A 15,511-nucleotide genomic window follows, 5' to 3' on the forward strand; every position below is an offset into this window, starting at 1 on the left:
GCTTACATGAAGGGTTCTCGGGCAAGGCATTCTATTCCCTGCTTCCTGGAGTATTAAGAGTAAGTGCTCTTCATTTTAGCAGATGTTGGTGAGACATTGGTGACACTAGCTCTGGGCACGGTATAATGCTAGATCAGGCTGCACACAGAAGCCAGGAAATTTCCATCCCTGGAGATCTTTAAGGAGATCCAATTGTTTCTGGATGACTCAGTCACTCACTTCAATCATCTATCACAGGTTTTATCAAGTCAAGCCACCTGCTTTCTCCAACGTCTGTCCAGCTGTAGGTTTGGGAAATCCATAAATAGGGCCGGGGAGGCATTGTTGCTCTGCGCATTGGGGCAGCACTGTGAGAGTCAGATAGACTGTGGCTCCACGGGTTGAAGAGGAGGTCCCCAAACAAAGTCATGTGTTCACAGTGGTGTTTGGCTGGCAAATTCCTATTCGTCTTTCAAGACCCAGCTCCAGCATCTCCTCTTCTGAAAAGGCTTGCCTGACTGCCCTTCTCCACCACTCTTCCTCGCCAGGTTGAATTAGATGTCTCTCCTCTGAGCTGGTGTAGCCTCTGAGCTGATTGCCATAGGCTCCTCCCCTTGTCTTCAAATGATTTATATGCTGCTGTCCCCACAGGACTCTGAGCTTCCTGAGGGCCAGGATTGAGCCCACCGCACCTCTCTGCTTCTCTGGCACCATGATAGGACAGGCGGGGCAGAGCAGGGGTTCGTGGATGCTGGCTGAATCGTTGGAGGGACTGACTGAGAGCTCACACAGCATAGATGGCAGATTCTCCTTCGGGGAATCAGGCAAGGAGCCCCCATCCCCTCTTCAGCCTTCCTCAGCCTCCTCTAACTCAGAGCCTTGATTCCTAGCAAACTGCATCAAGTCCTCACCACACACCAGCCTTGATGCTCATCTGCATAGCATCCTCCATTCAGAACAGCCCTGAGTTGTGGGCACGAATACTAATGCACCATGCAAATGCCAGCCCAGGGAAAGAGAGCCCTGGACTGGCAATTAGCTCCTTCAGCAACGGCTAGAGCGCCCAACCCCCTCGTTTGCTAGGGGCCAGCCCAGTGCAAGAAGGGACAACAGAAACAGAAATCATCTTGAAGTGCCACTGTTGTCAAGGCAGTGCCTTGTGGCAGCTCTGGAAGGGAGCCTCCACGTAGTGAGAGGGGAGGGGAGGGCCGGCCTCTGAGGAAGGGGGGTTCTAGGGGTGCTCGGGAGGAAGCGCAGCGTGCCTGCTCTTGGTGCTGCATCACCCCTCCCCTCCACCTGCGCACTGGGCCACCTGGGAGCCAGCTTTGGTGCCCGTGTCCCATGGGTGTCCTGTAAGCCAAGACAAAGGCTCTTCGCAGCCACTTTCCTCTGACCTGGGGCAGTCATCCCGGGGGGGGGACGAGCGGAGGGCTCCCCATCACCCCACCTGTTCTTCCTGGTGCTGCTCTGCTTCCTCCACGTCCTCCCCTTCCCTTCCCCACTCCCTCCGCTTGGTGGGTAACGGCATGGGCTTTGAAGACAGACAGCGCTGGGTTCAAACCCTGACTCTACAGCTCACTCCAGCTTTGTGGCCTTGGACAAATCACATCACCTCTTTGGACTTCAGTTTGCTAATCTGTAAAATGGAAAAGAGAGCAGTACCTGCCATAGCCGTATTGTGAGGACTGTCTTATGAGTAGCTAAGAATTTCAGGAACTTCCTTTGGTGTGCCAGAAATGTTACACTGCTTATTTCTTAAGTTGCTGAACTTAAATTCTATTTCAACTTCCCATTCTTCTTGGGGGGCAGAAATGAAATCTCAATAAACTCAGAATGCCCCCCCCCCAGCTTGGCCTGAATATTCTGAATACGAGGCATGGAGGTGTGGGATGGGCTCACCCTCTGCTGTGCAGCCCGTCGCCTCTGCAGGCAGGCAGCCTCCAGATGTCCCACTTCCTGTGCATTCTCTGGTCACTGCACCATCCGGGTTATAGCTGGGGCCCCCCAGCCTAGAACCAAGGTTTGCTGGCTCTCCGGGATTTTCGGGGCCACATCCCTCCTGGGTGCAAGGGAAAGATTCTCCTCCTTGCCAGACTCGGCCAGGAAAGACCAGTCAGGACCCCACTCCTAGAAAAGATACACAGACTAGTGGAGTGTGCAACATTCCTGCCACATAGAGGGCTGGCAGGGCTGGGAGAGGGACTTCGGGCCGTGTGCACTCTTGCAGCTCTATTTAGGAAGGGGCAGGGGCTCCTCAGCACCCAGATTCCACCAAAGTCTGGGGCTTCAGTGCTGAACAGTGCTCCCCTGAAGTGGGTCAAGGACAAACCCCTCTCTAGCTCTCTCACCCATGAGAAGAGCCCATGTTCTTCCAAGCCTTTTATCTGAAGTCAGAGCCTTTGTAAGTCAAAATCCAAGAAGGTGACCCCATTGTTTCTGGGGCATCTTTGCCCCAGGCGGTGAATGCCACAGGTCTCAAATGCACGCGGGGCAGGGTATGAGGTCACAGGAAAAAACAGAGGCAACATCTATTGATATCTTGTAATTTTAAGAGGCCTCATTTCTGCCGCCCTGTCCCAGAGTCATCTCTCAGCATGAAGGCAACCACAGCTCTTTCCCCTTTCCTGCCGTCCTCCCTCCCTGCTCTGGTTGTCTTCCCTCTTCAGGCTCCAGTGGTGCTGGGAAGCTGGGAGCCAGTGCTGACAGGCTCAGCGGGCCGTGCAGGGCCAGGGGCGCGCTCACGGCCGGCATCATTACTAATCATCATGCAGCATGGTGGCTGCTCCCCCTCCGTGCTCACGACCTCCAGAGTCTTCAGTGGGTGGAAGTCATGGAGGGAAACAGACCCTGTGTGCATCCCCACAGGCTGGTGGGCACGCCTGCAGCCCCCAAGGTCTAAGGTTACAGGTGAGAGCAGCACCCGCCACTCAGAGGGCCAGGACTCGTGCACCTCCCCTCTGCGTGTGTCCCTTGGCTCCAAGAAGCTACACGATACCTATGAGTCTCTGGTGAATTGCTACCTCTCCGGAGAAACTTGCTGGAAGAAATCAGTTGCAACAGTAGCAGGAGGACTTGGGCCTAAACAGGGAGTGTGGGCTCTGGAGTCAGATTGTCTAAGTTCAAGGCCAGCTCCACTACTTACTTGCTGTGTGGCTTTGGACAGCTCACTTAACCTCTCTGTGCTTGGCTCATATATAAAATGGGGGATAATGAGAGTACCTACCTTACAGGGCATTGAAATGATTAAGTGGCACCAGGGACATGACTGGCACATAGTAAGAACTCTGTGAAAGGTGGCTACCGTTGTTAACGTAGTTATTATGTAACCTCAGGAGAATAAACAAGGAAGTGAACATGATCGATTCCTGGACATTTCCCCAAGGAGATTATAGATCTATATTTTGCACACACTTGAGAAAGACAGGAAATTCTGCCCATGGTTTCTGTCCCCATCGCCCCAGCCATTTCAGCATCACCCGTCCACCCTGCCACACCACTATGGCAACTGTCCAAAGCCACCCCACCCCACCTCAGCCCAGCTCTGCCCCTGACTCCCTCCCTCACTCCCTCTAGCCCCATCCCTTTCTACCCAGCTCCACCCTGGAATTCTCCACCTTGACCTTTGCCCTCCTAAGCAGACCTAGGCCCCTGACCTTGCTGAGTCCAAACTTTTGTTTGGACTCCAAGACTTTGGAGGGAGCTGGCCAGCCTGGCCAGAGGCAGAGGCTGGTTTCCTCAGCGGCAGAGCTGGAGAGGTCATGCCCGTGTTTCTTGGTGAAGTCTGTAATGTTAGAGTGAACTGTTTATCTGCCCTTTGCCCCTTAGACTGTGAGGTCACCAAGGCAGTGAGAGTGGACTACTGCAGCCCCAGAGATCAGCTCGGGGTGTGATAAACAGGAGGCACTCACTAAATGCACTCACTAAATTGCAACTGAATGAATGAATGAGTGAATGAAGGTTAATGATGACCAGCACCTTTCTCTGAGCCTTGCAACCTGCCAGGCCCTACACTAAAGCACTTCAATGCTTCTTCTCATTTAATTCCCACAACAATCCTAAGAAAAGGCACAATTATTACACCCATTTTACAGATGTTGAAACTAAGACTCAGAGAAATTAAAGTCACACAGCTAAGAAATGGCTGGATCACATCCCTTACTATAATCTTTTCTCCTTAGGACAAATTTTCTTAACCAAGTGTCCATGGATGTGCTTCATGAAGTCGTGAACATCGTAAAATTTTCTACAAAGTCTGAGTGTGTGCACATGCATGCATGGTTATTTTGGGGGAGGAGGTTCACAGGTTTCATCAGATACTTAAATGTTTGTTTGAACACATTTGAGTCTGCCCACCTCACTACCCTTCCTCCCTCCACCAACCTTCCATCCACCTCCAGGGAGCCATTGATCAATTTCATGAAGTACCTGCCTTGTGCCTGGTCTGGTGAGGCACACATGACTTCTCTGGTCTTCATGACACATAACGATGATGAAAGCTGAGGTGCTCTGGAATGTCACTCCGGGCTCCCTGGATCTGGGTAGCTCGGAATGGCCTTGCTGCCAGCGTCTGGGCTGCATGGGTGGCTGCACTCTGTCTGAACTCATCTCAGCCCCTAGTGGAGACTGTTCCAGCGCTGGAGCATGAAGGGGGAACCCTTGGGGCAGTGCAGCCATCAGGACATGAAAGGCAGAGTCCGTGTCCTGGCTTCCCCTGCCTCCCCCGCAGCCCAGGTCAGTGCTGCTTCCTCAGGGGCGTGATAAGCCTCAACAGACGAGGCCATGCCAGATGCATAAGGATGTGGCCCAGAAGAGGCGCTTCCCAAGCCCAAGTCTTATTCCAACGTCTTTCCTTCCTCCAGGGCAGAGGGGAAAGAAAATGCTTGCAAAGGAGACCCAAAGGGGAAACTGAGGAATGGAGTTAGCATTTTCTGAGCCAGGGGTATCCTGTTTCAGGAACTTTTGTAATCACGATCACTTTCAGCCTCACCCTGCAACGAACATTTGTGGATTGTTCCGCTTGCACACGTGCGGAAATTGAGGCTCTCAAAGGTCAAATAACTTGCCCAAGGTCACAGAACAAACCCCGCGTTCGAAACTGATCTCCCTAACTTAAAAGCTGTATTCACTTCCCTGCCCTCTGAGGCTACATATGGACTTGTGACATCACTTCGTAGTTCGCAAAAGGTTATTTCACCTGGCTTCTCCAAGCACCCCCACCGCCGCCCCACCCCAAGCTCATCTGCCCCCTCTTTCCTGATTGCAGTTTGTGATGAGAAGAGAATCGGGTTGTCTTCAGTCCTGGACCACAGCTCCCTGAGGGCAGGGACTATGCCTCTTCTTGTTCATGGCTGATCCCTATATTTAGAATAGTGCCTGGCAGGTAGACAGCACTTAATAAATATTTGTTGAATGAACTGACTAAATGAGCCCCCAGAGCAAGTAATAGTAAAGGACATTTGCAGCGCGCTTTACAGAGACCAAGCATTTTCCCTTTACTTTATCTGACCCAGTCTTCACACCAACCCTTGAAGTGGTCCTGCTTGCATTTCACAGATGAAGAAGCTGAGGCCTAGATGCACATTTAATAAGAGAAGTGAGACTTGAACCCAGGCCTAAAGGATGGAGCCCTTTCCCCTGCCTGAATGACCTCAGGGTGAGAATTTGTGGAACACTTAGGACGTCCGGGGCCAGGCGGAGCCGTAGTGGATGGGGACAGGGGAAGGAGGTGTATGCTTTGCTTTCTAAAATCTCACAGTCTATTTGAGGAGGCCAGACTTATGCATGTAGAACATTTGGGAAATGGTACAAGACAGCAGCTAGCATAGTGCTGAATTGCACATAACCAGGTGCCAACCACATTCCCTTCCTTAACTGATCTGAGTCTTTTAATACCAGATGGGGACCCTGAGAATAGATTTCCTATAAAACAGATGAAGAGCAAAGATGGAAGCCAAGGAGAAGGCTGTGGCTTCCTTGTTTTTGCACAGCTCTAGCCTGGCACAAAGCCTGGCCCTGGGCAACAGTGGTAGCAGTGGTCCAACCTCCATCACCAGCCACACTAGGTGCCAGACACCTACTAAGGGCCTCACAAACATCACCTCGCTGCTCCTCACAGCAATACTACGAGGTAGGTCCTAGTGCCATCTGCAGAAGGTAAAAGTAGGGTTCAGAGAAAGTACTCATCAGGCCCAAAGTCACACAGCTAACAAGGCGCAAAATCAGGATTTGAAACCAGATCTAGCAGCCCTTAATCTGACACCACTGCTTCCGTGTGTGGTGGGAAATCAGTGAACTGCCCTTGCCCAAAGGATGGGAAGGAACACGGCTGAGTGAGCAACAAGGAGAGAGGCAGGGAGGGAACAAACACGGCTTGTGTGTTACGTGAACACAGACATGTGCATGTGCTCACGGCATCCCTGCAGGTCTGTGACAGCTCACCCTTCCTCCCTGAACAGCCTGCCAGGGGTACCCTAAAGAGTCCTATATGGGCACCCATGTCAGAGGGAAGGGGAGGCCTTGCCTCCAGAGCCTTCTGAGGGCACGGATGGGTGCTGTGGGTGTGTGTTAGTCTGCTCAGGCTGCTGGAACAAAATGCCACAGCCTGGGTGGCTTAAACAGCAGAAATTCATTTTCTCACAGTCTGGGGACTAAAAGTCCAAGATCAAGGTGCCAGCACGGTTGGGGTCTGGTGAGAGCTCTCCCCTTGGTTTGCAGATGGCCGCCTTCTCCTTCCTCCTGTGTGTTCACAAGGCTTTTCCTCAGTCACGTGTGCGGGGGTCGGGGGACCTCTCTATATCTGTTCATATAAGGACATTAAGGATGCTAATCCCATGGGATCAGGGCCCCACCCTTATGACTTCATTTAACCTTAATTATTTCCTTAGAGGTTCCATCTCCAGATACGGTCACACTGGGGGTTAGGGCTTCAACATATGAATTTGCGGGGACACAGTCCATAACAGGATGGATGAGGGAGGAGTCAGAGCTGGAGAGAGGATGTGAGCCAGATCACCTTCCAGAGTGGAAGGAGCCACAGCCATTGAAGCCCAGGTTGGTTGGGGCTGGCAAGACGGCCTTAGAGGGTAGAGCCCGTTGGGGACAGCAGGACAAATGGCCCCTGCAGCCAGGTGACTGATGGGAGGCTCCCCCTCTCCCCACACAGTTCTCTGCCCTCTGTTGCAAGTCCCCAAGAGGCAAGGAATGGGTCTACTGTCTTCTTCTTTCTCTCTTGTCCCTCACACTTACCATGTGTTCCTACTTAGATGTGTTCTTCATGAGCATCTCAGGGGTATTTTCTGCTGCGTCATACAGTGCATGTGGTGTGTCTGTTTATCCACAGACAATACCGACCCCTCAGGGCATCATCAGGAATAAATGAGCTATTGTGCGTGTAAATATCTGGTACATGGTAGATGTAAGGATGAATAAATACTTGTTGAATAAATGAACAAATGAATCTTTACTTGGGAGAGCATGCCTCTTCCTTTGAAGGGCAAGGATGATCTGGTAATCATCAGTTTTCACTTACTAATGGGATCACTGAGCAAAGAATATCAGTTTGTTTATTCATTCATTCATTCATTCTGACTGAACACCTGTCAGAAACCAGGGGATAAGCAGACAGTGTAGAGCTAAATCAGTAGTGGTCCCTTCTCTTAAGGAACTTGCAGTCCAGGGGGAGAGACAGACAAGGAAAGGGACAATGAAAACCAAGGAAATGAGTGCTCTGATGGGAAAGAAGCCCCAAGTGCTGAGGGAACCCCAAGGGAGGCCTGGGAGGGATTCCTGGAGGAAACGACACTTTAAGTAGATCTTTAAGGATGAGCCAGATGGGGAAAGGCAGAGCAACAGCATGTGCAAAGGCCCTGAAATACAACCATAGTGGGCACATTTGGGAACTAGTGAGGGTCCATGTGACTGGAGCCCCAGAGGAAGCACCAGGGAGCAGGGTGATGGGTAGATGAAGCCAGGCCACAAAAGGGCCTCATAATTCATGCTCAGCAGTTTGGACTTTATCTTGGGGACTTCACTTTATTCCCACTACTCAGAGGCAGCCAGTAGTGAACCCCTCCAGAGGCGCTTGACTATTTCTTTTTTTGTGTGTGTGAGGGAGATCAGCCCTGAGCTAACATCCGTGCTAATCCTCCTCTTTTTGCTGAGGAAGACCGCTCTGAGCTAATATCTATTGCCAATCCTCCTCCTTTTTTTCTTCCCCAAAGCCCCAGTAGATAGTTGTATGTCATAGTTGCACATCCTTCTAGTTGCTGTATGTGGGACGCGGCCTCAGCATGGCCGGAGAAGTGGTGCGTCAGTGCGCGCCCAGGATCCGAACCCGGGCCGCCAGTAGCGGAGCACGCGCACTTAACCGCTAAGCCACCAGGCTGGCCCAACGCTTGACTATTTCTGATCTGTAAAACGGAGCAATTCGGATGCTTCTTCAGTTGGTTGTGGGAGGGGGAAATGAGAAAATGGCTTCCTGGCCTTTTGTAGACTCTGAAGTGCTGCTCCTGGTGGTTCAGGTAGCGTGGAGATGAGCAGAGGCCCAAGTGAAGTGGTCTGGTGCTCCATCAAGTGAGGTCTGAGAAGCCTGGGAGCTGTGCCACCCTCTCCCCTGCAAAGATCCCTCTGTTCCTTGAGTCCTGGCCATCCTAGTAGGTCCTCTTGTGACCCCAGGCTTCAGGTCCCCCTCTCCTCCTTCCCCAGCAGGGAGGGCAGGAGGGAGGGAGGGGCCAGCCCCTACTAGTCCTGCTCACTCATCCAGGATTGCAAGCCTCATGGACACAGACAGAGAAGTCCTTCACTGGCAGTCAGGAGAACTGAGGCTTTGAATCTGGTGGGACCCAGAAGAGATCTCTCCAGCTCAGTGGCACCCAGGGTCCACATCCCAACAGGAGGATCCCCAGGAGGGTGTGACAGAGCCCTGGACTCCCACATCCTGGCTGGGTCACTTCAGGCCAATTTCTCACCCTCACTAAGCCTCAATTTCTCTCTGTGCTGACGATTAGACACAACCTGCCTAACTCGCAGGGTGTGGGGAGATGTGGGCTATATGGCAATGGGCAATGCAAACAAAACGGGTGGATGTTATTAAGCACACCTTCCCTGTTGCACACAATAGGACGTGTGCTGGGATTTGAGAAAGCATTAAATGCTGAATAAGCGAATAAAACTATTCAAGATCCCTGGCCAAGTTGCAGGCCACCTGTGTCCCTGAAAGGGCAGCTAATGGGCTGGAATGAGGGGAAGCAGCTTCTGAGGGGCCCTGCATCCCTGGGGTAGGACTGTATGTCTGTGTGGCTTTGTGAATGTGGCTGACTGTGATGCTGTTTTGTACTGACTGTGTGTGTCTATGTGCCTGTGTCTGTGTCTTGTGTGGGGTCCTTTGGATGCACCTATGGGTGTATTATGGGCTATGAGTCTGTCTGTGTGCACAACAGTAATGTCTGTGTGGGCTTGAGGGACCTGTGCCCATATGTCTGTGTGATGATGTGCATATGTATGTTTATGAGGCCATATGTTGGGGGGCCCTGTGTCTTGCGAACATGGTGTAGAGTGGGAACCCAGGCAGCTCAGATTTGGGGGAGAGGTGGCTCCTCCTCAGGCTTCTAGGGAGCAAACCTTGCATTTCAGCACCACTAGGAGCTGAGGAGAATCCGTGCAGTGGACCCAAACTTTGCCCTTTTGCATGAGAAGCAGAGACAGAGGTGGGGGGGCTGTGTGATCTGGAGTGAGAACTCACAGCGGGGAGAACGCTTCCTAAATCCAGCCACTTCCCCCTCAGCACTAGCTCAGAGCCTGGCCTGAAGCGCATGGCTAATAAATTTTTTTTTTTTCCCCGCGGAGGGAAGAATGAAGGAGGGAGAGAGGGAGGGAACAAACAGAAAAAAGAGAAAGCAAGGGCCCAGAGGGGCCAACGGCGTCTTTGCACACCCCCCACCCCCCCAATTCCCTGTCATCACAAGGTGGCCCTGGCGCTGGAGGAGCAGGAGAGTCCCCTCCTCCCATGACGACCCAGTTGGATGTATATTTTGCATCCCTCCCTGGGTAGGGCAGACTTTTCCCCCACCCCTTGAATTTAGGCGGTGGGTTAAACAATATTTCCCTTGAAGTCAAATGAAATAATGCACCACACACAGGGGGACACACGCACACACACTGCACCACACACAGGGACGCACACACACACCTTCTCCCAGGGAGCAATCTGTTGCCCCCTGAACCCCGCCCATCAGCCAGGTGCCTGGCCCCCGGGTCGTGTGCCCAGGAGCGCAGCCTCGGGAGTCCGCACACCCCCGCTCTTGGGGACGCGCAGGGGCGGGGGCGGCAGCGCCGAGCCAGGCGCCCCTCGTGCAGCCCGGCCCCCGCCCCGCCCCGCCTCTCCCGGGCTGCCCGCCCGCCGCTCTGCGCGCGGCTCAGACTCGCCTCGAGCGCCGGCAGGCAGGCAGGCGCGCGGCTCCCCCCACGCCGCCCCCCGGCTCTGTTCATTCATGATTGGTACTCGGTCTCCCGGGACCCAGCCGAGCGCCGGGAGGGGAGCCGAGCGTGCGGCAGGAGGGGCGGGCGGAGCGCGGCTCCCGCACCGCACGCGGCGCTGGCTCGGGAGCTTCGGCGGGGAGAGCGCGCTGGCCCCGTGTCCAGCGCCAGGCAGGCTCCGGGGCATCCTCCTCGGCCCTTGGCGAGGGAAGCGGCCGGGCCGGGTTCCGAAGGCTCGCCGGGAGCGGCTGGCCCCCTGAGTCAGTGCATGTGCCGGGCTGAAGAAGGAAAGAAAAGGCTCCCAGCGCCCCAGCTCCACGCTCGCTGAATACCAAGCTGCAGGCGAGCTGCCGGTGCTTTTTTTCTCCTCCAATTCGGAGTAGACGATCCACGCTGATTTCTTTCCAGCGGAGGGGAGGGGCAAGGCGCGGGGTCCCAAGTCGCATACAAGTCTTCGCTGCCATGGGGGCTGTCATGGGCACCTTCTCCTCTCTGCAAACCAAACAAAGACGACCCTCGAAAGGTAAGCCACCTCCTTCTTCCTTTTGTTCCCCTGGCTGGGTTTGGGGGTGCTCGGTGCTGAGTGGGGGTGTGCCACCTGCCTGCCTTGGCCCGGACCCCGTCTCTATGAGGGGCGGGTTCAGGTTCCTGTATCCAAAGGAGTAACAAACCCGCGGGAGGGTTAGTGTGAACATGCAGAGAAGAAAGCCAGCGTGGTCTCTGGCTCCAAGGACGACCGGACCCCTCTGGGGCACCAGATGCCCGGACCCTCCTCCTGGGGAGATCTCTAGGAGCAGAGGAGGCAAATTCACAGGTGGGGGTGACTGGATTGTCTGGGTGGAAATGCTGGGAAGCTCTTCTCATTCTCGTGACGGCTGGCGTTTGTGCAACTGTGGGCACCCAGCGAGGGTGCTCACACATTCACACGCTCCTCCCAGGCAGGATGCTGGTGCAGACCTGGGAGTCCCTCATCAGGGAGGGAGTGCTCTGTCTGCCCGCCCCAATAAACCTCTGCAAGCCAAAAGGAATCAGCTCATGCCAGGTGGTAAAAGTCCCAGGGCTCATGTCCTGGGGGATCCGAGGTTCAGCAGCAGGGGCATCACACAGGGTGCTGCCATGCTCTGGGAACTGCTGGGGAGCTGAGGGCACTGTCAAGGTGTGGCAGAGAGGTGAGCTTACATCAGGGACTGGAAAGCATAATATCCTGGAGTGCCTCTTGCCTGGACGCCAGCTGAGACATGCCCAATCTCACCAGTGGGACAGTTGTCAAATGGGTCCATGTGAAGTTGGGGCAAACGTGTTGCACCATGGGGGACTATGCAGGCCTCCTGTCTGGCAGTTAGAAAGTTGGTTGTTGGAATAAAGAGACTGGATGCAGCCAGGAAAAAGCAAATGATTGGTTTTGTTTTGTTTTGTTTAATGCTCAAATACTGTTATGAGTGGTGGAGGAATTTTAAGTAACCTGACACCTAAAGCTTCAAGTTCTGCCAGTGGAGCCCAGGTTCTGGTTACAGGTGGGGATTACAGCTCCCACCCCTTATGCTGGCTGGTGATTAGAACTGTTTTAGAATAATGGTGGACCCGAGGGTGCTCAGTCAGTCTATTCTTAGGACTTGGTTGGTCTTGCCTGACTCATTAGGGAAGTCGGCATCACAGAGTGCCCTGTCCTGAAGAGGTCTGGGCATCTAGTTCAGCCCCCAGAGACATCAGGCTGGCTGAAGACTGAGAAATGAGATCTCTGGGTGGAGATCCTAGGTGATGAAGCTGGGTTGGCATTTACAGCCTAGAACATGGGAAGAGGCTTTCACCCATTTGTCCAGCTGAGTTACACATCCTTCTGGCAGGGAAGGGACTGGTTGTCCTTTTACCAGCCCTGGGCAGGACAGGTCTGCAAGCTTTGGCCCAGGACCTTGACATACAGAGCCCTGCTTCTCACAGAGCCTCAGATACTGCTTGACTGGGGACAGAGTTCAGCACCACATCCCTATTTTCTCCTCCATCACCTCTTTGACCACCGTGAAGTCCCAGAGGCCAGGGGACTATGGGAACAAGAAACTCAGGGGTTTGTTTTAAAATATTTTCAATGCGTGTGGCACTCCTGGGAGGCTGCTAGGTGTCACAGAAAGATCTTGGACTCTAGAGTCCAGTGGAGTCTCGGTGTGAATTCCAGCTCCATCACTCCCTCCCTCTGTGACCTCAGGCAGGTCCCTTCACCTCTCTAAGCCTCAGTTTTCTTATCCATAAAATGCATGAGAATACCTCCAAGATGCAATTGGATGTGTAGGAGGTGGAGGGAGGGAAGACCCCGCCTCATATACTGTGTTGGCCGCAGCCACTGAGGACCCAGGGAAGATTCTTGTAAGGATGTGAAGATCAAATGCACGATGGACGTGGAGCTCTGCACACAGAGCTGTGCAAAGATGAAGAGCTCAGACGTTACTCAGACATTACTGTCTACCATTCCCTTCTCCTACACAAAACTCCGGGTCACTCTGGATGAATTCCCACAGGATTCCCAGAGGCCACAGCTCTTTGCTTCTCTCTCCCAGGATTCTAGGAAAGAGAAGAGGGAGTGCTGGCATTCAGTGAGCCCCTGCTGTGTGCCTGGCGCAGTGCTAGGAGCTTTCTCTGCACTTGCTCATTTAACTCGCACAACAATGCCTGCTTGAAGCTCATAGCGGGTCCAGGGCTGTAGAGGGGGCCGCCAGGACAAGCTGCCCCAGCACCAAGTGGTCAGCCCTCTTGCACAGAGTCCTGCCACATTGGCTGGAATTGTCTAGGGCTCCAGCTGTGTACATTCCGCCAGGCGTTTGCTCCAGCGCAGAGTCTTATCTTACTGGCTTCTTCCATGGAATGCTAATCAGCAGAAGACTCTTCCTGCCAAGTGAGGCAGCTTGGAAACTGGCTGGGGAGGCTAGTGGTCAGGGATCATTTCCTGGCTGAGTCCCTTCCCCCCTCGGGCCTCCAGTTTCTCCTTTGCAAAAGGAAGAAGTTACTTTAGACATTTCTTCAGGTTCCTCTTGGTTCTCAAATTTGAAGATTTTTATTGCTGATGATCTTACCAGAGCTGCTACTGTGATCTCTGAGCCATTGGGCTCAGATCTAATTAGAAGCAGTCAGAAGAGAGTGGTGGGGATCTTCAACTCAGGAATCAGTCTCCCTGCGGGGTTCAAATCCAGGCTCTACCACTTACTAGCTGTATGACTAAGCCTTGTTTTCCTCTCCTATAAAACAAGGACAGTAGTAGTTACCATCTTAAAATAGCTGCTGTGCTGTGTGGATTTCAGGGATAATGCAAGTCAAATGCTTAGCACAGGCTCTGCTACATAATAAGTGGTCAGCAAATTTTAGCTGCTATTCAATTTATGGCTCTCTTGTTTGGGGCTTCCAAATGCCTAGAGTAAGGCCATCCTGGAAGTAGTCAGTGCTCTGGGAGTCCTAACAGCTCGTTTCTGGAGCCCTCTTCCGGCCCTGCCCAGATAAGTGGGGCCCAAAGCCCAAGTGTGTGATGCTGGTCCTGGTGCTGCCGCCCCCGCTGACCTCTGCTTTGTGGCTGGTCCTGAAAACATCATATCTTGCTCAGTGAATACCCTGTATGTTTTGAAAATATAATTTGGAAACACATATATATTTTTAAAATACAGCAAAAGCTCCATATGATTGGTGCTGAAAGAGGGACGTGCCTAGCCCAAGGTGGGTGTTCAGGGAGAGCTTCCTGAAGGCAGCGGAAATCTAAAGTAATTTAAGAGCTATATCACTGAATAAAAACATTCCAATTCATTTCCTGTCCTTCTCTGTTTGGGATCTTTGTTAGTCTTTAAATAAGAAAGGGAAAAGCTGGGGGCCGGCCCGGTGGTGTAGTGGTTAAGTGCGTGCGCTCCGCTTTGGCAGCCTGGGGTTCACAGATTTGGATCCCAGGCACAGACCGATGCACCACTCGTCAAGCCACGCTGTGGCAGCGTCCCACATAAAACAGAGGAAGATGGGCACAGATTTCAGCTCAGGGTCAATCTTCCTCAGCAAAAAGAGGAGGATTGGCAACAGATGTTAGCTTAGGGCTAATCTTCCTCACCAAAAAAAAAAAAAAAAAAGAAAGAAAGAAAGGGAAAGCCCTGCTTTGGGGATTTGGCCTTTGCATCCCAGTCCCAGGCAGGGTTTCTGGCTCCAGTCGTTTGCATGTGCTTGTTGTACCAAAGACGCTGCTCTGGGCCTGAATGGGTGAGTGAGAAGGGTTGGGGTGTCGGGGGTGACCAAAGGAGGATCACACAGGTGCAGCGGCTGGGCCTTTGGGGGCAAGAGAATTTAGGGAGAACATTGCTAGGCCAAGGCCATCTCAATGGAGATTTGCCTGTGAGCAAATAATAGCATGTTGCATGGGTGGCTGGATGATCGGTCCTCCATGACCAAGAGAAAGCACTCAGAACCTTTAGGGAGGGCTGAGCTTGGGATCTCCAGAGTGCTCATTGAATAGATGAGCAAACTAAATCCCTCAGCTATTGGATGCTTTTTCTAAGGTCACGTGGCAAGTTAGAGATGAATGGGACAGGCCCCCACCCCTAGATCAGTGAACCCCTTGGAGAACTTATGGAAGCAGAGGGTTCCTGATGTGGCTAGGTTTGGGGTTTGCTGCTTGGGGCAGCACGTTCGATTGAGAGAGATCTGGGAGACCAAGGAGAGGCAGCGAGGCGTACAGAAGCGCTGGCTCTGCCTTCACAAGGCCTGGGCTCAAGGGACCTTTGGCAAGTCGTTTCACCTCAGAAATGCCAGTTTCCTTATCTCTGAAAGAGGAACTGATTTACAGAGGTGCACGGGCCTTGGGTATTACCTGTTTCTGCGTCTTTGTCCATCCTTTTCACTCTGTATTACCCTTCTTCTCACCTCCTTGTCTAATAGTTAAAATTCTACCCGCATTCCAAGACTTCAGTGAACTGTTTCCACATTCAGGAAGGCTTCCCCAAGCCCTGGAAAGAAGTGACTTCTCCTATCTAAATTCCAAAATCTTTTTTTTTTTTTTTTTGGTGAAGAAGATTGGCCATGAGCTAACATCCGTGGCCAATCT

At 52.8% G+C, this 15,511-nt stretch overlaps 1 protein-coding gene across 3 annotated transcripts in view; it reads left to right on the forward strand.

The window, feature by feature from the left end:
• The first annotated feature begins 10,440 nt into the window (after window positions 1-10,440).
• Window positions 10,441-15,511, forward strand: part of KCNIP1 (potassium voltage-gated channel interacting protein 1) — a 229,454-nt gene continuing 224,383 nt past the window's right edge. For all 3 annotated transcript variants that reach the window (XM_058545770.1, XM_058545775.1, XM_058545781.1), the window contains exon 1: window positions 10,441-10,975. In XM_058545770.1, coding sequence (XP_058401753.1) covers window positions 10,915-10,975 — 61 coding nt within the window. In that variant the 5' untranslated portion in view covers window positions 10,441-10,914. The remainder of the gene's footprint in view (window positions 10,976-15,511) is intronic.

The sequence above is a fragment of the Diceros bicornis genome, chromosome 1 (genome assembly GCF_020826845.1).
Source record: "Diceros bicornis minor isolate mBicDic1 chromosome 1, mDicBic1.mat.cur, whole genome shotgun sequence".
Classification (NCBI taxonomy): domain Eukaryota; kingdom Metazoa; phylum Chordata; class Mammalia; order Perissodactyla; family Rhinocerotidae; genus Diceros; species Diceros bicornis.